The sequence below is a fragment of the Bubalus bubalis genome, chromosome 8 (assembly GCF_019923935.1).
Source record: "Bubalus bubalis isolate 160015118507 breed Murrah chromosome 8, NDDB_SH_1, whole genome shotgun sequence".
Lineage (NCBI taxonomy): Eukaryota > Metazoa > Chordata > Mammalia > Artiodactyla > Bovidae > Bubalus > Bubalus bubalis.
The window spans coordinates 110,187,783-110,210,690 of NC_059164.1; the positions used below are offsets into that span (position 1 = coordinate 110,187,783).

The following is a 22,908-nucleotide window of genomic DNA, read 5'->3' on the forward strand; positions in this document are numbered from 1 at the left end:
GTTAGAAATAAATTTTAGCAATAAGGTGAATCCACAAATACTGAATCCACAAATGAGAATCGATTCTATGTGAAATACACAGATCTTAAAAGCATAATTTGATAGATTTTGATACATACGTACACAAAAGCAATTGGTATTCCAATCAAAATATAGAACATTTCAGCACCTCAGAAAGTTTCCCTGTACCTCTCTTATGGTGCATTCTTACCCACACCCTCCCCCCACAGGCAAGTACTCTCCTCATTTACATCACTGGAGTTGTGCCTGTTTTAAAATTTCATGTAAAAGGATTCATTCAGTATGCTATTTGTGTGTGTGTGTCTGCATGCTTTTTCTTTCAGCACAGTTGTTTATTTTTTTAGTGAAGTGAAGTGAAGTCATTCAGTCCTGTCGGACTCTTTGGGACCCCGTGGACTGTAGCCTATCAGGCTGCTCTGTCCATGGGATTCTCTAGGGAAGAATACTGGAGTGGGTTGCCATTTCCTTCTCCAGGGGATCTTCCCAACCCAGGGATTGAAGCCAGGTCTCCCACATTGCAGGCAGATGCTTTACCCTCTGAGCCACCAGGGAAACCCTGTTTGTTGTTGTTTTTGTTTTGTTTTGTTTTTTTTAATTAGAGGATATTTTTTTTAATTAGAGGATAATTACAATAATTATGATGCTTTTTGCCATACACCAACATGAATCAGCATTAGTGTACATATGTCCCATCCCTCTTGAAAACCCCTTCCACCTCCCTCCCCACCCCACCCTTCTTGGTCATCACAGAGGACTGGCTTTGCGTTCCCTGCATCATAGGACCAACTCCCACTGGCTATCTGTTTTACATATGGTAATGTATATGTTTCAATGCTATTCTCTCATATCGTTCCACCCTCTCCTTCCCCCACTGTGTCCAAAATATCTGGGTCTCCTTTACTGCCCTTCAAGTAGAATCTTTAGTACTATCTTTCTAGACTACATATATATGTGTTCATATATAATATTTGTCTTTCTCTTTCTGACTTACTTCACTCTGTATAATAGGCTCTAGTTTCATTTACCTCATTGGAACTGACTCAAATGTGTTTCTTTTTATAGCTGAGTAATATTCCATTGTGTATATGTAACTTTCTTATCCATTCATCTGTTGATGGAGTCTCTGCAATCTTCATACAAAACAATGTTTGAACCACTAGTTCATTCGTCTTTATTACTTAGCAACATTTCCTTATTTGAATATACATACTATGGATATACAATTATTCCCAGTTGAGTAAAGCTGGTGAAACATTCCTATACAAGTATTTTTGCAGCATGCCTTTTGATTTGAGGAGGGAAATACTTAAGAGGGAAATTGTTGGGTCATAAAGTTAATATATGTTTAACTTTATTTAAAAATTATCAAAGAGTTTTCTAAAGGGATTGTACCATTTTGCATCCCCCCAGCAATGTATGAGAGTTCAAACTGATCCAGATCCTGGTTAGTCCTTTTAATTTTTAGCCACTGAAGTGGTATAAACTTGTATATCAGTGTGGCTTTAATTCCCCTTATGACTGACAATGTCAAGAAATGTTTCACATGGTTATAAGTAAATGAATTTACCTTTATTTGTGTTGTGACTTTTGCCCATTTTTTTCTCCCAAATATTGATTTATAAGAGTTTTTTTTTTATATTTCAGTATGTTCCATTTTCAGATAAATGTGTTGTAAATATTTTTCTCTAGTCTCTGTCTTGACTTGAATTTTCTTAATCATGTCTATTGATGAGAGGGAATTTTAAATTTTGATGAAGCCCAATTTATCAAGTGATTTTCATGTCCTCTAGGAAATCTCTTTAAACCCCAAAGTCATGAAGATACTTATTCTATGTTATCCCTCAGAAACTTTACAGTTAGGCTCTTGTGTTTGGGTCTAAAATATGCATAGAATTAAGTCTTGTGTCTTGAGTAAAGGAGAAATTGAGACACATTTTCCCCTTTATTTAACCAGTTGTTTCAGCACTAAGTTTTGAAAAAAATCAAAGCAGAGAAACAAACACCTTTTCTTTCTCCATAGTATTGCCTTAGAGGCTTTGTCAAAAAACAAACCAAAACAAAACAATGGACCACATATATTGGAATCTAGTTCTAATTTCTTTCTGGAATACTGTAGCTTTATAAGTCTTCAAATCAGAAGATAAGTTCTCTACTTTTGTTTTTTCTTTTGATAATATTTAATACTCAAGGTTTTAAAAATCCTTATAAATTATACAGTCTTGTCTTTTTATCGCTACAAAGACTAGTATTGGAATTCTGACTAGGATCGCATATCTGTTTATTTAAGTCTTTAATTTCCTCTGCAGTGATTTAGAAGTTTCAGTGCGAAACTTTTAAAGCTTCCCAGATGACTCTAAGGTGCATATAAGGTTAAAAAAAAAAAAAATCACTTAAGCTGGGCTCTTTTTTTCTCAAAGGATTCTGGGTGCCTGAAAGGAAAGAATCCATCCTATCTCTAAGATTCTATGTATTAAGTTAGTGAAGTAGTCATATCTAGCAACACATAAAAAATGTCACACAGTAGGCTCTCCCCAATGTATATTTCTAACTTAAAGCTTCCGTTCAAGGGGTTGTTTCTGAATGAAGACATGTTCCAAAGTGACTTTCTCTCTGTATCTGTATAGAGGGTCATTTAACAATTTCTTCAGCTTAAAAAAAAAGTATTATGTGCCTACCCAAGCATCATATTACATTTTCTTTCTGATTGTAGTTGGTCATATTTATATGGTTCAGATTGACATGTAAAAGTACACGATTAAATTGCATCAATTTCTTTATGAGGTTTATTTAGATAACATAAGAAATAGAATGTGGCATATCAGGCTTTCCTGGTGACTCAGTGGTATGGATGGGGTTCAGTCCCTGGGCTGGAAATGGCAACCCACTCTAGTATTCTTGCCTGGAGGATTCAATCTCTGAGGAAGGAAATGGCAACCATTCTACAATTCTTGCCTGGAGAATCCCATGGACAGAGGAGCCTGGCGGACTACAGTCCATGGGGCTGCAAAAGGGTCGGACACAACTTAGTGACTGAAACAACAGCAAATGTGGCATATCTATAAAGAAATGTATATTCCCTTTTTCCTTCATACTGTATCAATGGATAACTGGTAACCTATGAGGTATATTATTAGCACCTCAGAGAATACTCTAACTGCCTAAAGATGAATTTGTAGTCTCGGAGATTTTTCTCTCAAGATTAAATGTTGATAAAAACACTGAAAACTCTAGTCACTGTAATTTTATTTGAAGCATTTTCAAACAGATGTTACATCTTGGTTTGTGACTATATTTTAAATACTTTCTTTTTTTCAGTATTCATTAAACCAGTCTTTTCTTCTTCTCTCTAATAAGAGAAACACCTGTTTCTTCTTGTTCAATCAAAGTAACCACCTCAAGAGTCTTATTTTAAAAACAATACCATTAGAAAGTCAGCCTGGATAGAATATGCCTCATTAACATTTTACATTTGCATACAAAACAAGTTTTTCTAGCAATTATAAGTTAAGGAGATGTTAGAGGAAAAATTATAAAACAATTTATTTATTTTATGAAAAATGCAGCCAGAAGCTGGAATATGGTTTCAAAGATGTTGGTTTTAGGTTAAAAAATTCTCTTTGTAAAAAGTTTTCTTTTGTAATGTACAGTTTAAAAGTTTTTATTATTATTAATTAGTGAGTAACTGGAAGTATCTATCCTAAAGTATATTCAAATAATCTCTATAAACATACAACAAAATTGTTGCAATAGTATACATTTTTAAAACAAAAATACTTTGGAAAATATGTACTCCAGTTTATATCAATCTCCTCAAAACTGGTCATCAGGGGAAGTCATTGCTTGGAATTGAATTTAGTATTTGGAAATATTCCAAAGACATTCAGAACCATACCTATTGAATAATGTATTTGGGGAAAAAAAAAAAAACACATTTTGGGGAAGTGAAAGTGCATCTGTAACTATGAAGGAATAAGCCTTATTTTATTGTATAGCTCAAGGTTGGCTTTAGAAGTTTTTGACCTTGATATTAACAAGAAACTAGGACTTCCCTGGTAGTTCAGAAAGTAAAGAATCTGCCTGTAATTCAGAAAGCATGGGTTTGATCCTTGGGTTGAGAAGATCCCTTGGAAAAAGGAATGGCAACCCACTCCAGTATTCTTGCCTGGAGAATTTCATGGAATGAGGAACCTATCAGGCTACAGTCCATGGAATCACAAAGGGTCAGACACGATTGAGCGACTCACACTTGCACTACTTTTTCATATATAGCTATCTTCCCCAACCCCCAAATTCCTCAAGACTTTTTGTACTATAGGATTCATATGGGGAGGCAGGTATTTATTCATGAAGAAAACCGATTTTTAATCATTTCATAATAGACTATAAGAAAGCTGCGTGTCAAAGAATTGATGCTTTTTAACTGTGATATTGGAAAAGACTCTTGAGAGTCTCTTGGACTGCAAGGAGATCCAACCAGTCAATCCTAAAGGAAATCACTCCTGAATATTCATTGGAAGGACTGATGCTGAAGCTGAAGCCCCAATACTTTGGCCATCGGATGCAAAGAACTGACTCATTGGAAAAGACCCCGATGATGGGAAAGATTGAAGGTGGGAGGAGAAGGGGAGGACAAAGGATGAGATGGTTGGATGGCATCACCGACTCAACAGACATGAGTTTGAGCAAGCTCTGGGAGTTGGTGATGGACAGGGAAACCTGGAGTGCTGCAGTCCATGGGGTCACAAAGAGTCGGACATGACTGAGTGACTGAACTGAACTGAATAGTTAATACTTATAGAATTTATGTATAACGACCCAAGTTGGTATTTAGAGAGCTAGTCTTACTCACTGAATACAAGCAATGCTGCTGCTGCTGCTAAGTCACTTCAGTCGTGTCCGACTCTGTGCGACCCCTGAGACAGCAGCCTACCAGGATCCCCCATCCCTGGGATTCTCCAGGCAAGAACACCGGAGTGGGTTGCCATTTCTTTCTCCAATGCATGGTAGCTAATATCTATTGAGAGCTCACTTGGGGCCTATGTGTGTGACACCTGGGAACCCCAGCTTGCATGTGCCAGACACTGTTCTAAGTAACAGTATATACACATAATCCTCATAACAACCCTATGAAGTAGATATTTTCAGTACGCTCACTTAATAGAAAAGGAAACTGAGGCTTAAAGTGGTTAACTTGCTGAAGGTGCAGCTATTAGGTGAGCAAAAATGAAATGTATATCCAGATGTCTGACTTCAGAGTCTGTGTTCTAGACTCTTATGCTGTTCAGCCTCTCTGATGGTCAGCCTGTATGTCAGATACCCCTGGCTTCTAATCCACCTCCATGTCATATGGAGCTTGTCAGCCTAAAGCCAATGGGACCCCAAATGTAAGACAAACTCCTATGTTCCCAAGGAGATAATATGAGTACCTTTGGACTTAACTTGCATATAGAATTGCTTAGGGCTGTGGGTGAAAAATGTTTCCAATATTTAATTACTAATTTTTTTACTCACATACATAAATAATATAGAAAGTTCATTTTTCACTCTCACTTTTAGGAAATCGTTTTGTTCAAATTTCTTCACATCAGTATCTTTGTCATAACTTTGTGAGTCATCTAACACATTTTTGCAGAACAAATCATCTTCAGCTCTAAGTTGTTTGATTACAGAAATTTTCCCCATGTCTAATGCAGTCACTGGACATTTTCTAAGTTTCAAGTGTCAATTAGCATAATGTTAGGACGCTTTTTTTCGGTCTCATCTGTATATATTCATCATCTCCACATTGTTGTTATATCGCTGTCTTATTTAAAAGGCTTGTTATAACTACACCAATATATGTAATTGCAATGCAATAACCCTCAAAGAAAAAGTTCTCTGTTCAAGTCTCAGATTTTTTTTCTTTGTAAAATGAACTCATCAACCTTCCTTGTTTTTTGACCTAATGATATAGATACAGTTATGCTGTTTCCTAGGTGCTGGGCACTGTTCTAATGCTATTGAATCCCTAATTTACTTACTCCTCAAAACCAGCCTACAACATGGATACAATTATTTGCTTTCTAGAGAAGAGGAGCCCGAGGCACAGAAAGGTTAAGTAAACTGCCCAGGCTGACAAGGGTCAGAGCAAAAATAGGCAGCCTGGCTCCCGTGTCAGTCCTTTGGGGCTACCACACTATTTCCCTGCCTTTCTGCCATCTTGCTGCCCACTACTGAGAAAAGGCAATAGATTGACACATACCGAGTTAGGTAGCGCCAGGCACATCCAAGGCTCCTAGGAAGTGTTAGCTGTATGAGACTTGAGTCTCTTTGTTAAGTATCAACAACTAACAGCATCCTACTTTGGTCTGGTCCTTAGTCACTCTCCAGCCACCAAGACACCACTGTGTCCAGGATTATGGATCAGGTGCCTGGTGAGTCTCTCTGTTCCCAGGGACATTTGTTGCTCTAGAATCCTGAGTGAAGGGATACTAGCGCTTTACTAGCAAATGAGAAGCAATGCCTTAATCCTGTTTGCTGATGTGTCCTTTGTTGGTTATGACTCACAGGATTCTAATAAAGTTTGGAATAATGAGACATTTTTCCCCTGAATACTATACTGATCCTTGTAGGTGTATCTCTTATGATCAGCTGTAGTATTCTGAATGAATGTCAGAGTGCTCAGTCCTGTCCAGCGCTGTGTGACCCCGTGGATTATAGCCCGCCAAGCTCCTCTGTCCATGGGAAGAATACTGGAGTGGGTTGCCATTTCCTCCTCCAGGGGATCTCCCTGACCCAGGGATTGAACCCACCTCTCCTGTGGCTCTTGCATAAGCAGGTGGACTCTGTACCACTGAGCCACCTGGGAAACCCCTCTTCTGAGTAAGTGTTATATATTAAATTCCAAAAGCTCTTAAATTTTGCAAATATTCCATTTCACATGACTTAAAAATATTAAACAATATTATTTTTAAAAATACCTCAGGCTCTTCATATAGCTTCTCTGAAGCAAAATTAATTCTCTACCACTTCCTCCAGGTGGCTGGTGGCCCAGGACATGATAAAGGCAAGCTCATTAGTGGTGTTTCATACAAAGGTGTCAGGTCTCCCTTACACTGAAGGGAATGGACACAAGCAGAGGGAAATTATGCTGAAACTGTGGCATCTCCTTTTTTGTGTGTGTGCCGAAAAATTTAATGACTGAGTTTTGAGTAGTGATAAAAACTTGTTCAAGTACAAAAGGTCTAGATTAGGATCTCAGCCCAACAAACTGACAAAAGATAGCATGCTCAAGATCATTGAACATGATCATTATAACATGAAGGGAGTGAGCACACAGTTCTGTTTGCTGAGTTTCACAAAGTATAGAGATGATTTAAATGAATACTCCTGGGCTTACTTTAATATGCCTTGGGGAAACAGTGCTAGAATTTGCTTCTCAAACATACAAAATTCCCATTCGTATTGCATTTTAAGGGAAAAAAACATCAACGTAAGAAAATACGGAAAGACATGTGGTAGTGGGATCTTCCATTACAACAAAAATCAGATAATGTAAATGTTAAAAATTAGCAGATGAAGCTGGATGATGTCTCGGTTTATTTGCAACTCTGATGCTGTATGAAACAAGGGTACCCCAGACGCTGAGCTCCCTCCAGGCTGGTGGCAAATGGAAATGTTTGTGTGTGTAGTTTAAGAGAGTTCTGATCATGGATGCACAGAGTCTACATGCCATGTCTAATTGTTGCTTGTTTGTTTGCTGTTTATAAGAAATCAGTCTCTGGAACTAGGTATGTCCAAGTTCTAGTTCCCAGTTCTGCCATTTACCATGTATAGAATGCCTAAACACTGTTATGTTCGGTTCTCCCACCTATTTTTTGGGGATAGTAATTTTAAAAGTTATTTTGGGGGAATACGGTTTTGAACTCTTACTGTTAATCATCAAGAGGTATGCCTCAGCAATTTGATAGGAATGGGCCCCAAATATAATAAACCAAAAATTAAGAGTTGTTTTTTAATAACATGTGGTTATAGAGAAATTTTAAGATATAACAAATTTTCTTTTGAGCAATGAGTCATTTTTCAGTGGGCCAAAAATGACCCATTGCTCAAAGGAAAATATGTTGCTTCTTAAAATTTCTCTTTAACCATGTTATTAAAAAAAAAAAAAACACTCTTGATCATTAACATTAACAGTTCAAAACAGTAATTGGAATTAAAATGAATAGAAATCACAGTTCAAGCTCAGAAGGAGCAGTGGATGCTATCAATAAGGCAGCTTTTCTCTGAGGTCCAATTTCTCTAGTGATTAAATTTCTTGAAAAAAAATAATCTTTTAATTTGAATCTGATAGAATAATAGACCTTTTTGTCATGAACAATTAAACTGATGATTTTCCTTTATAAATTAACTTTATGATGAAGTTTTTGTAAGAATTTTTTAGAAAGGCTTTCTGGTCTACAGTTTAGAACAGAAAGCCCAGTTGCCTAAGATAGCTTGTAAATGATTTTCTTTGAATGTGTTATTATTTAGGATGAAAGATTTGTAACATTACTGTGCTTGGGACCTACACCCTCAAAATATGTTTCAAAGCAGGGTTCATCACGCTATAGAGGCAAAAACAAAATCAAAACCATACAATTCTGTGGCTAATTAACTTTAACCCCAGTTTTATACTCTAACGGAAAATGTTATGTTGAAGTTATCATCGTCCATGGATCAGTTCTGTGCGGGAACCCAAAAGCAACCTAACAGAGAAGGAATTGTTTCAGTTAACACTACTACTTGTCTGGCAGCTGACTTCTGTTTTAGAATAAGACTGTATATTTACATAGTAATTTCAGAGTACAAAAAACTTTTATCTATGTAATTGTTTATATTATACATTTCATAATTTGAAAATTATTTAGTATTCATTATTTTCGGGCTGGGTTTTCTGTTTTCCTCCATTGAAATAAAATGTGCTCAATAAGTATTAATTAAAATTTTAAAATCCTAAAAAAAAAAAAAATACCTGAGGGGGTGATTATTCACAATAATATTTACTAGTATAATGTTGGTTAATACCACATATATGTGACTGTCTTCAAGCCCCAGGAGGCCTTCCGTTTTTTTCTTTAAAATGACATTTTTATTTAATAATGTACACCAATCATTAGTTTAGGCTTTATTCTGTAAAGGAAAAGGATCACTCGGTAAACAGTTTAGGTTTTGTGGATCATACAGTCTCCACAGCAATTGTTTAACTCTGTAGAAAGACGATATATATACCAGATGAGTTTGGCTAAATTCCAGTAGATTTTATGTGGACACAAACATTTGAATAATTTAATATTGTTATCCTTTTCATTCATTTTCAATGTTTTAAAATCTGAGAACTATTTTTAGATCCCAGGCTGTACAGAAACAGATGGTAGCAGGCAGTATTTGGTCTGTAAGCTTTGGTTTTCAGACCTCTCATCAGAGGCTTGGAACCATCATCCTTGCTTCATCAATTTTCTCTCATTCCGTTTTTGGATACTTTTCCGTGCTAGGCTTGTCTTTCTTTTGTGAGGCTGAAGTGCACCTTCAATCTTCTACCTCTGGATTCTAGATTCAGCTATCTGGAGCAGTCTAGAACAAACTATCTTCCCTTTGCATAGGCCTTTGTAAGGTGAAAGAAAGCCGCTGTGACTCAGATTTCTGTGTATCTTAGTATTCCTTGAACTATTTCCAGGTACTTTTATTCAAAGGCTGTTCTCTTGTCTTTGTTCCTTATTTTGTAATTATTCTTTGTAAAATGAATACAAACTGAACAGTTTCTATTAGTTATTTTCTGTCTAGTAGAGAACTAAATGGATTTTGTTTTTAAAGATCTTTGTACTAAGAAAGAGTGAAATGTGATTGTTAGGGTGTTCATTTATTTAGTTGGTGTCTAGTTAAATATAACCTAATTCATTATAATGATAGTTTTTTGTAAATGATTTTTGTAAATGATTAGATAATCCTGGTATCATTTGTCATACCTATTAGTGGTCAATGAGCACAAATAACTGCTGTAGGGGAGGAAGACTTGTCCTTTATTCCCTTAATCACTGAACTGAAATGGACTGGAATGGGTGAATTTAACTCAGATAACCATTATATCTACTACTGCAGGCATGAATCCCTCAGAAGAAATGGAGTGGCCATCATGGTCAACAAAAGAGTCCAAAATGCAGTATTTGGATGCAATCTCAAATGACAGAATGATCTCTGTTCGTTTCCAAGGCAAACCATTCAATATCACAGTAATCCAAGTCTATGCCCCAACCAGTAACGCTGAAGAAGCTGAAGTTGAACGGTTCTATGAAGACCTACAAGTGCTTTTAGAACTAACACCCAAAAAAGATGTCCTTTTCATTATAGGGGACAGGAATGCAAAAGTAGGAAGTCAAGAAACACCTGGAGTAACAGGCAAATTTGGCCTTGGAATATGGAATGAATCAGGGCAAAGACTAATAGAGTTTTGCCAAGAAAATGCACTGGTCATAGCACACACCTTCTTCCAACAACACAAGAGAAGACTCTACACATGGACATCACCAGATGGTCAACACTGAAATCAGATTGATTATATTCTTTGCAGCCAAAGATGAAGACGCTCCATACAGTCAACAAAAACAAGACCGGGAGCTGACTATGGCTCAGATCATGAACTCTTTATTGCCAAATTCAGACTTAAATAGAAGAAAGTAGGGAAAACCACTAGACCATCCAGGTATGACCTAAATCAAATCCCTTATGATTATACACAGGAAGTGAGAAATAGATTTAAGGGACTAGATCTGATAGATAGAATGCCTGATGAACTATGGACAGAGGTTCATGACATTGTACAGGAGACAGGGATCAAGACCATCCCCATGGAAAAGACATGCAAAAAAGCAAAATGGCTGTCTGAGGAGGCCTAACAAAGAGCTGTGAAAAGAAGAGAAGAGAAAAGCAAAGGAGAAAAAGGAAAGATATAAGCATCTGAATGCAGAGTTCCAAAGAATAGCAAGAAGAGATAAGAAAACCTTCTTTAGCAATCAATGCAAAGAGATAGAGGAAAACAATAGAATGGGAAAGACTACAGATCTCTTCAAGAAAATTGGAGATACCAAGGGAATATTTCATGCAAAGATGGGCTTGATAAAGGGCAGAAATGGTAGGGACCTAACAGAAGCAGAAGATATTAAGAAGAGGTGGCAAGAATACACAGAAGAACTGTACAAAAAAGATCTTCATGACCAAGATAATCACGATGGTGTGATCACTCACCTAGAGCCAGACATCCTGGAATGTGAAGTCAAGTGGGCCTTAGAAAGCATCACTACGAACAAAGCTAGTGGAGGTGATGGAATTCCAGTTGAGCTATTTCAAATCCTGAAAGATGATGCTGTGAAAGTGCTGCGCTCAATATGCCAGCAAATTTGGAAAACTCAGCAGTGGACATAGGACTAGAAAAGGTCGGTTTTCATTCCAATCGCAAAGAAAGACAGTGCCAAAGAATGCTCAACCTACAGCACAATTGCAGTCATCTCACACGCTAGTAAAGTAATGCTCAAAATTCTCCAAGCCAGGCTTCAGCAGTATGTGAACCGTGAACTTCCAGATGTTCAAGCAGGTTTTAGAAAAGGCAGAGGAACCAAGATCAAATTAGCAACATCCCCTGGATCACGGAAAAAGCAAGAGAGTTCCAGAAAAACATCTATTTCTGCTTGATTGACTATGCTAAAGCCTTTGACTGTGTGGATCACAATAAACTGTGGGAAATTCTGAAAGAGATGGGAATACCAGACCACCTGACCTGCCTCTTGAGAAATCTGTATGCAGGTCAGGAAGCAACAGTTAGAACTGGACATGGAACAACAGACTGGTTCCAAATAAGAAAAGGAGTGTCAAGGCTGTGTATTGTCACCCTGCTTATTTAACTTCTATGCAGAGTACACCATGAGAAACGCTGGACTGGAAGAAGCACAAGCTGGAATCAAGATTGCCGGGAGAAATATAACCTCAGATATGCAGATGACACCACCCTTATGGCAGAAAGGGAAGAGGAACTAAAAAGCCTCTTGATGAAAGTGAAAGAGGAGAGTGAAAAAGTTGGCTTAAAGCTCAACATTCAGAAAACAAAGATCATGGCATCTGGTCCCATCACTTCATGGGAAATAGATGGGGAAACGGTGGAAACAGTGTCAGACGTTATTTTTCTGGGCTCCAAAATCACTGTAGATGGTGATTGCAGCCATGAAACTGAAAGATGCTTACTCCTTGGAAGGAAAGTTATGACCAACCTAGATAGCATATTGAAAAGCAGAGACATTACTTTGCAACAAAGGTTTGTCTAGTCAAGGCTATGGTTTTTCCAGTGTTCATGTATGGATGTGAGAGTTGGACTGTGAAGAAAGCTGAGCGCTGAAGAATTGATGCTTTTGAACTGTGGTGTTGGAGAAGACTCTTGAGAGTCCCTTGGACTGCAAGGAGATCCAGCCAGTCCATTCTGAAGGAGATCAGCCCTGGGATTTCTTTGAAGGGAATGATGCTAAAGCTGAAACTCCAGTACTTTGGCCACCTCATGCGAAGAGTTGACTCATTGGAAAAGACTCTGATGCTGGGAGGCATTGGGGGCAGGAGGACAAGGGGACGACAGAGGATGAGATGGCTGGATGACATCACTGACTCGATGGACGTGAGTCTGAGTGAACTCTGGGAGTTGGTGATGGACAGGGAGGCCTGGCGTGCTGCGATTCATGGCGTCGCAAAGAGTCGGACACTACTGAGCAACTAAACTAAACTGAACTGAGGTTCTTTGGCTGGTTTAATAATTAAATTGAAATAGATTAGCAGCAGGAAAACAAGTATAATTTCGTATGTATGGTGCTCACAGAAATATGAGACTCAAAGAAATAACCAGTGTGGACAGATTTTATGCCTTTTTAGACAAAGATTAAAAAAAAAAAAAAAACTGGAAGACGAATTGACAAAAATTTAGGCTTGGGGTAGCAAATTAAGAAGAATAAGGATTGTTTATCCAGCCTTCTTGGCTCTAACTTCTCTCTTCCTGGTGATAAGGAAGCCTGTTACCCTCCTAGTACAGGCAGGGAATTTTTTCACATGAAAGACTTACTTTTTGCTTTCAGGGAGACAAAGAGGGTGTCAGAGTATTCCTATTGTGCTGGCTGTTTCTTAAGTAACTTTTTTTTTTTTTTCAAAATAATCAATATGCTGAAATAGCATTTTCTGGGATGGCATGTTCTATTTTCCTTCACAGCTAGGCCCTATTTGGTCCAGTGGAGGAAAGAATAATTTATAATATTAAAGAAATATGAGATATTAATTGTAGCTACACTGAATTTTCCTAGATCAAAATATATTAATTTTTATTGCAAAGCTGTGTTGATATTAAAAATTATTTAAAACTGAATAATCTTTTAACAAAATGGTCTTTCCTCTTGTATTTAACAGGTTCTGGGTTGAATGATGGCCAGTGGCATGAGGTCCGTTTCCTAGCTAAGGAGAATTTTGCTGTTCTCACTATCGATGGAGATGAAGCCTCAGCAGTTCGAACTAACAGTCCTCTTCAAGTTAAAACTGGTGAAAAGTACTTTTTCGGAGGTAGGACTACCATTTTTTTATTGGCTAACTAATGCATTGCTAAAAATGGAGTTTCAATAAAGTTTGATTATGAAGTATTTGTGTTGATTCAGTGGACTCCGTAGATCTCAGGTAAAAGCAGACAAATTCTGTAATCCTACTGAACTAAAAGGAGTAGTAAATTTATTATTTCTTCATGATAATATTAACATGCTGTCAACATTTTCTTCTAGTGCCAATATTCTAAGTATAAAGCATGAGATTCTGAATCCCTTCATTCTTAAAATATTGTTCTTAACAATCATGTCCTTGGATTATATATTACTTATCTATTGCTGTGTTACTAATTATTCCAAACCTTAGTAATTAGTTTCATGTTTGGCTTAAAAGAACAAACAGGTAATATTATCTCACAATTTCTCTAGATTGCAAATTCAGAAATGATTCAGCTCTTCTGAGCTTGTACTCAAGTTGTTGGCCATGGCTATGTTTTATGAAGTCTTAACTGGGCTGGAGGGTCTGCGTCCAAGAAAGTACACTCACTTGGTTGACCGTTTGTGCTGGCTGTTTCTCTAAGTATGAGAATAAGCCTACTTGAGAACAGTCATCTTGTTTACCTTGTTTCTTACTGTATCCCCCAAGGTCCTATAGAAATTCCTGGAATATAGTAGATGACCCATAAATATTGATAAATGAATCAGCAAACTGAAAAATAAGCGAGGCAAACATTTTATTTGTAATTATCTAAAAGAAGAAATAGAAGCCCTAAGAGCTATACTGACTTGCAGTATAGCTTACAGTATAGCTTACAGACTTAAACTGAGTCTGTAGCCAGCCACAGAATTCAAGACCTGGACTCCTGCACTAGGGTATTTCTCCCCTCTCCATCACAATGTGATAATGAGTGACAACTCAGAGATAGAAGTCTTGAACTAGACTCCCACTTCTTTAATCTTCCATGGCTGTTCATTGGGAGTTAGAGCTACATGTTTTTTAAAAGTCTCTCAATAAATATTTGATGAGCAGATGAAAGCCAGACAAGATGTCTTATGAGTGAATAAACTGGACTTACTGATGTGAAAAAAAAAAGTAACCCAAGAGCTAAACTGTTTTTTTTGTTTGTTTTTTGTTTTTTTCCCAAATCATATTTAACATGATGGGCTTTTGGCTAACAATTTCATTGCTGTCAGAAAATGGATCACAATAGTCAGTTGGAAAGCTATTGATAATCCTGATTCATCCAAACGACAGTGGAGTATCTTTGGCTATGAATGACCTTGGTGAATGCTTAAGACAAGTTTTGATATATTTCCATCTAGATGGGTAGGCAAAAAGCTATAACACAAATTTATGGCATAGAGTTTATAGGATATGAGGGCTTTATAGTGTTCTATTTACTATTGCTTTACTGATTCTGGTTTTCAGACCGGGCGGGCAGGATCATATTTCCTCCCTCTTGGATCTTTGGTCTACCATGGAGAAATACTGTGATCAAATGATCATGACGCTTCTTTGGTTATATCTTCATTGGCTAAATCCTCAGAGCATAGGAGAATCACTAGAGGAACTTGTCACAATCCAGATTCTCAGGCCCCACTCCTAGAACTTCAGAATGAAGGATGCTAAGAAATTGAAGAATTCTAAACTTTAGGTGATTCTGAAGCAAGGGATCTGAGGAACAGAATTGTAAATCTAACTTAGCCAGTTTGCATGAGTATTAGATTCTTTTTATATTTATTTATTTTTAATTGATTGATGATTGCTGTTCAATATTGGTTTATTTCTACCATACAGCTGCATGAATTAGCCATAGTAGTACATATGTCCTCTCCCTCTCAAACCTCCTTCCCACTTTCTACCCTTTCCTACCCCTCTGAGTTGTTACAGGGCCCCAGTTTGAGTTCCCTGGGTCATACAGCAAATTTCCATTGGCTATCTATTTCACATAGGATAGTGTGTATGCTTCCCTGCTACTCTTTCCATTCATCTCTAGATTCTTTTTGAAAAACAACATCAGCCACTGCCAAGTGAGATAGGTAAGAAATAGCTACTCTCAGAAAGTTTTTCCACCATGGAACAGTGAAAGGAAGCCCCAGTCAGGGTCTGGCACACATGTTGTCGCCCTTTAGTCGTTAAGTCGTGTCTGATTATTTTGCAAACCTGTGGACTGTAGCCTGCCAGGCTCCTCTGTCCATGGGATTTTCAAGGCAAGAATACTAGAGAGGGTTGCCATTTCCCTCTCCAGGAGATCTTGCCAACCCAGGGATTGAACTGCATTGTCTCCTGCATTGGCAGGCAGATTATCTACGGCTGAGCCACCAGGGAAGCCCCTGGTGCCCATACAGACATTTATTTAAAAAGAACAACACTGTTAATACAAACTCCTTTGTCAGGTCCCTGAAATCCTCGCCCTCTAACTTGCCTTCTCTTGAATAAACTGTCCTCTTTGGGCAGCTGTAGCAATATTTTAGAGGCAGAATTCAGCTGCACTCAGAGCCAGTGCCAGGCAATAGAAAGCTCCTACGCTAATAGCTGGCACAGAGTCACTGATCCAGAATCTAGGACCATCTCCGTGTCCTCAGGCCACAGACCTTACTGGAGTCTTATCGCACTTTCACAGCTTGTGGCTGTCTCTAAAAGACGTTTTGCCAAAATACATATCCTTAATATCTTTAATTTCACCACTGAGATCTCTTTCCTAACATTAACCTATCACTTATGCTAATTGACAAACCACCATTTTTACAAATAAAAACTCAACTTGACTTTCAGAAACTGATGACAGGAATAGTTAGCAGCAATCCTGCAGCAGTCACGTCTGGAGTGGCTTCAGTGTGTTTGAGAGCATGCTCGTGACCACCTCTGGCATGTGGCTGCCTGATTAGAATGCTAGCTGCCTCTGGACTGTAACTTAAAATACGCACATGCAACTTCATGCTATCTGTGCTGAAAATTTAAAGTCGCAGATGTAATGATGATGTCTTAAGGAATATTAGTCTGGTGGAAAAGAGAATTGACTTTGTTCTACAATGGAAGCTTTGAATCATACACACCTCATTTGGAGCCATGGCTTCACTTAGTTGATAGGTCATTTTAATAATTTATCTTACCTTCTTTATCTGTTAATAGGCAATAGAATCTGTTCTGTGAACATTATACAGCATCACCTGTTAAACACAAGGTCTGACCCCAGGGAATGCTAAATGCTGACTGCCTTTCTAGTTCACCTGGGGTCTTTTTTAAACTCACTCAATACAGCCCTTTCCAAGGAAAATTTCAGATTTCAGATCATGTGTTTATCTCGGGTCTCTTACCAACTGCTTGACTACTCAAAGCATTTCTTCCTCCTTAGTCAGTAAAAATCAAATTGCTTTCCTGCTGGGTGAAAGCCTTAAGTGAAGGCACCCTGCCCTTAAACATGTCCACAGTTTGCTTAATTTGAAGTTAAGTCCTGTCCACGCAGCTGCTTCTGCCACCAGAGGATGTCAGAACCCCCCAGTGTGGAGCTCTCTGTCTCCACGCCTGCTCCCTGCTCATCCTAGGAAAGCTCTTAATTCTCCTCCGTAACACTCTCAATCAGAGGTTTAAGCTCAGAGAATTACCTCGCCTTGTTCTTCCTTGGGACTAAACAGAAAAAGAAAGATTATTCATTTGGGATGTTTCCTCAAAGAAAGTTATTTTAACTGATTTAGCTTTTTTCTCTATTTCCTAGCTTGAATTCCTTTTCATAACACTTCATTAATTTTAATAATCAAAAGAATTATAAACAAAATAATTCAATTTATTATTGACTGCTTACCTGATAATTGGCTTTCTGATACAGGCCAAGGCTCATGGTCATGAGAGAGTAGAAAGATTTTTAAATTTAAAAACTTTTTTTTAGGTTTGCTATTTTGATTCTCCCTGTGTTTTAATTTGAAAGGAAACGAAGCCAAAGGAGTTGTGGGGCAAAGAGGAGATGTAAGAAAGTTCCAGAGATAATCTATTCGGAAAGGGAGTTCTAAGGAACACATTGACGGTGGCAGCTCTCAAAATATCAGACCAGGTGAAAGTGGCAAGAGAGAAGCGGGGAGGGATAGGATTGGGGGCTGGCTGGAGTCTGATTGTAATAGAATTAATAAAGTTTAATGAAAGGGCACATTCCCTCCCAGTTACAAATCTAAGCTCATTTGTGTGTGTGTGTGTATATATATACACACACACATATGCGTGCATGCTAAGTCACTTAAGTCATATCCAACTCTTTGGAATCCTATGGACTGTAGCCCACCAGGCTCCTCTGGCCATGGGATTTCCCTGGCAAGAATACTGGATGGGTTGCCATGCTCTCCTCCAGGGGATCTTCCAGACCCAGGGATCAAACAGACAAATCTCTCCTGTCTCCTGCATTCAGGCAGGTTCTTTACCACTAGTGCCACCTGGGAAGCCCACATACATATAACCTTTTACTCCTCATTGAAATAGAGCATGAATTCTAAATAGCTATTAGATTGATATGTAAATATGTTACCCACCAGGGTTCTTAGACTCCTTTGTCAGTAGAAATTGATCAGAAGCCAAATAGGAAATTCAGGCAAGGTTTTATGGGAGCCCCTGCTGCATCAGGTCGGAGTTAGAGAAAAACAACAGGTTCTTTTGCTGGCTTGCTTATGGAAGTGAGGCAAGCTGGTTCCTTACAAGGGGAGAGGATAGGGTTGTGTCCACCAGTCAGGGCAGAGAGGTGGCTCAGGTGTTTTGTCCACCCCTTTGCTGGCGGTGAGTGCAGGGGACATGTGCAGTATCCTGCTTTTGCTCCAAAATTCTGTTTTTGTTCCAACACCCTGTTTTTACTCTCAGCTCTTCAGAAGTGGTACGTTGTGGGTGTTTTTTTTTTGTTTTTTTTTGTTTTTTTTTTTTGTCTTTTTGTATCTTCTTGTCATAAATTTGCCCTAACTGCAAATGCACAGAGTAATTTTTAGTCTTCCCTAATAGTTTCTTTGTATAGTGTTCCTCAAGGAGACCTTAGTCCAGATGTAAGCATTGCAGTACTGCAGCCAAGTATCCCAGGCTGCAGGCCTTAGCCTGTCTCAAATATAAATCTATCTAAAGCAGTTCTCACTGAAGCAAATGAAAGGTTTGTTTCCAGTTCTGGTGTTCGCTGGCTGTTATTATGGGAAAATGCCACCAGCCCCACACACTTTTGAGTGTCTAAATGTTTCCTAAATGATCTGATAGTCACTCAGTCATTTGCGACCGCACAGACTGTAGCCTACCAGGCTCCTCTGTCCATGGAATTCTCCAGGCAAGGATACTGGAGGGGGTTGCCATTCCGTTCTCCAGGGGATCTTCCCAACCCAGTGATCAAACCTGAGTCTCTCGCATTGCAGGCAGATTCTTTACCTTACCATCTGTGCCACCAGGGAAGTCCTTAGTGATCTAAAACATACCACAACTTAGCCATGAAAGGCTTCCCTCATGGTTACTCAGGAATTCCTGGGTTGACCCGGCTGTCACCAGACTATTTGCAGGACCATTCTGTTGAGGGTCCAGTTTTCCTTCCTGTGAAGAGCCAACTGTTGTTGCACCTATGAGAAAATCTGTTGTTCAGAGTTATATTTTCTAGCCCCCTTTTGCTACTTTCCACAAGAAATGGAGGAAGAACTGTTTTATCAAATTATATGATATGTTAGCAGGGGTCTTCCCAGGTCGCTCAGTGGCAAAGAATCCTCCTACCAATAGAGGATATGCAGAAGACTCAGGTTCAATCCCTGGGTCAGGAAGATCCCCTGGAGGAGGAAATGGCAACCCACTCCAGTATTCTTGCCTGGAGAACCCCATGGACAGAGGAGCCTGGCAGGCTAGAGTCAATGGGGTTGCAAAGAGTCAGACACGACTGAGCAACTAAGCACATAGAATTTTAAGGAAATCAATACAAAATATTTCTGAAAAAATTCCCTGACGACACTAAGTTATGGTGAGTGAGAACTCATCTCTGATAAATATTAGAAAGCTTTGTGCAAATAAAACAGAAGTGCAAATGACATGAAAAGCAATTGTTGTTTTGTAAGTATATCCCATGTACAAGAAACAATTAGCGAGGATAAGAGCATACAGTTTAGACTTTGTAATAATCAGGATCTCCAGAGAAACAGACAGTAGAACATAACCATATATATATATATATATATATATATATGTCTGAGAGTGAGAAAGAAGATTTATTATAGGAATAGGTTCCCAGGGTTATGGAGACCAGAAGTCTCACAATCCGATGTCTGCAAGCTAGAGAACCAGGAATACGATTGTGCAATTCATTAGAGTCCAGAGGCCTGAGACCCTGGGGATCCAGTGGTTTAACTCCTAGTCTCAAATGCTGCTGGTGTAAGTCCCAAAGTCTAATCCAACATCCAAGGGCAGGAGAATATAGATATCTCAGGCCAAAAAAAGAGAGAGAGAATTTGCCCTTCCTTTTTCCTCTTGGGCTCTCAACAGACTAGATGATGTCCACCCGCTTTGATGAGAGCCATCATCCATACTTAGTCTACTGATTCCAATGCTAATCTCTTTTGGAGACACCCTCACAGACACACCCACAAATAATGTTTTACCAGTTATCTGGCCATCCCTTAACCCACTCAAGTTGACACATAAAAGGAACTATCACAGACTTGGAGTTAGCAAACTCTTGGGGCAGGACCATATGTAAAGACAAGGTACAAGGTGATGGGGGGTGGGGGCAGGGAGAGTTTACCCACTCTGCTTAGCTGACCTGGAAGTTTTCAGAAATATAGGAATTTGGAATTTGACCTTGATTTGTAGTATGATGAGAACTATCACTACCAATGAAATAAAGATAGTAGACTCTGGCTACAGATAATAATCATGCTGGAAATAAAACAGTCACACACATACAAAAGAGTATCATGAAAAGAAGATGAATTCCCACAGTTTTTTCATTCCTCATTAGAGTTTACATGACCTTTCCAAAATTGTGCATATTTAAGAAAAAGTTGTCATCCTAATGGCATGCTGTACTGGTCTTGGAATTTTGTATAATGTGCATCTACCGAGCCGTAAAATAGAACCGTAGAATCATGAAGATATCATAAAGTGTTCCCATAGAGTTGTTTATCTTAAAACAGCCAGGAAAGTTCGGAAGAACATGCTTGACACCCATGGCTATGTATCTAGTCTCTTCCTGGAGTAAGGCAATTTCTATCTTTGAAATATAAATACCAAGTAGCTGTGCTGTTTTGCACATTAAGTGTTTTCACAAGAAATGCCTTCAAAGAAAACATATGTGATATTACTTTGGGAATTGAAATCCTTCAACTCTGTTATTAGATCAATGTTCAATTTTCTCTTAACTAGTTGAAATAATAGTAAATCTTATCTTTTTCTGGCCTGCTTCTCCAAATCCTTGGTTATCTTTAAGGACTTTCTTTCCAAAGATGCATTTATCTTTCTGTTATAGAACAGGGATCTACATTTATTCATTAATACCTAAAGAAACCATGGAGCCCTTCATATAACTCAGGTTTATGCTAGATGCTGGTGACCTATTGATACAAAAAGGAGACAGAATCTCTACCCTCATGGGATTTATAGTTTTTGTTCTCATATTACCATGTGTCTCTTTATAAAGTTATCATTTTACTTTATTTGTACAATTCTCTTGTTAATGTATACGTACTCTAAGCCGTATCTGTTTTGCTCTTAGGACCTTTCAACTGGTTGGATGAGGGTTACATTGTCAAGGATCATCTATTTTATATAAAGTCAGTTGAATGTGGATGTTACACCACGTTTGCAAAACACTTTCACAACAGCACCTAGATGAGCATTTGATCAAATAACTGGGTATTAATGGAAGCCACTCCAGTGTTCTTGCCTGGGGAATCCTGTGGACAGAGGAGCCTGGTGGACTGCTGTCCATAGGGTCGCACAGAGACACGACTGAACCGACTTAGCATGCATGCATGCATTGTAGAAGGAAATGGCAACCCACTCCAGTATTCTTGCCTGGAGAGTCCCAGGAACAGAGGAGCCTGGTGGGCTGCTGTCCATAGGGTCGCACAGAGACACGACTGAACCGACTTAGCATGCATGCATGCATTGTAGAAGGAAATGGCAACCCACTCCAGTATTCTTGCCTGGAGAGTCCCAGGAACAGAGGAGCCTGGTGGGCTGCTGTCTCTGGGGTCACGCAGAGTCAGACACGACTGAAGTAACTTAGCAGGAGCAGAAGAGCCTATCTATGTTGGCAAAACTATCACAAAGTACTTTTATGTGTCCTGGATTCTGGGCTTGAGGCATCAAATAAAAATTTAATCAGATGTCTGGTTTAATGTACAGATAAAGGAATAAAAGAAACTGATTTTACAGTTTTCTGATTATGATTTCTAAGTCTTCTACATGAATATTTTTCTATTTTGTCTCATTTTATCCTTTCTAATGTTATAGCTCTTATTTCCTCTCTTTTCAATGATTTTACTAAGATAAAATTTACGTATGCTAAAATCCACATTTCAGGTGTACAATTCCTTGAATTTATACAGTAGTTAGCCATCAGCACAGTCTAGTTTTTAAATCATTTCCCCAATAATTCCTGAAATTTCACTTATGTCCCCCTGCAGTCAATTCTCACTTCTAACCTGTCCCAGGCAACCAAAATGTTCTGTTTCTGTTGTCCCTATAACATTTTTTTTTTTTTGTCATTGTTGATTTTTGTTTTGCTTTTTGACTCTTCTCTGGTTTACTCTTCTCCTTGGAGACTTTACCCTCATCTCACCTCCTGCAGGAGGACAGCCAGACCCTCTCCTTTTCTCTCTGCCAGAGATACTATTCTCTACTTCTCCTCGTGGTGTCTTCCTTCACCTCAGGTGCCATCTCCTCAATTCAGGCTTCCTCTGCCAAATTATGTTAAATGTAATCTTCTACATGGCCCTTCCATAAGACCTTCCTTCAGTTCAATTCAGTCACTCAGTTGTGTCTGACTCTTTGTGACCCCATGAATCGCAGCATGCCAGGCCTCCCTGTCCATCACCAACTCCCGGAGTTCACTCAAACTCATGTCCATCGAGTCGGTGATGCCATCCAGCCATCTCATCCTCTGTCGCCCCTTTCTCCTCCCACCCCCAATCCCTCCCAGCATCAGAGTCTTTTCCAATGAGTCAACTCTTCGCATGAGGTGGCCAATGTACTGGAGTTTCAGCTTTAGCCTCAGTCCTTCCAATGAACACCCAGGACTGATGTCCTTTATTTTTATTTTTTTTAATTTTATTTTATTTTTAAACTTTACATTACTGTATTAGTTTTGCCAAATATCAAAAT

The 22,908-nt window shown here is 38.6% G+C and overlaps 1 protein-coding gene across 1 annotated transcript in view; it reads left to right on the top strand.

Moving 5' to 3' along the window:
• Positions 1-22,908, top strand: part of CNTNAP2 (contactin associated protein 2) — a 2,308,807-nt gene that overhangs the window by 1,197,663 nt on the left and 1,088,236 nt on the right. Inside the window, exon 9 of the mRNA XM_025292067.3 lies at positions 13,468-13,617. Coding sequence (XP_025147852.3) covers positions 13,468-13,617 — 150 coding nt within the window. The remainder of the gene's footprint in view (positions 1-13,467; positions 13,618-22,908) is intronic.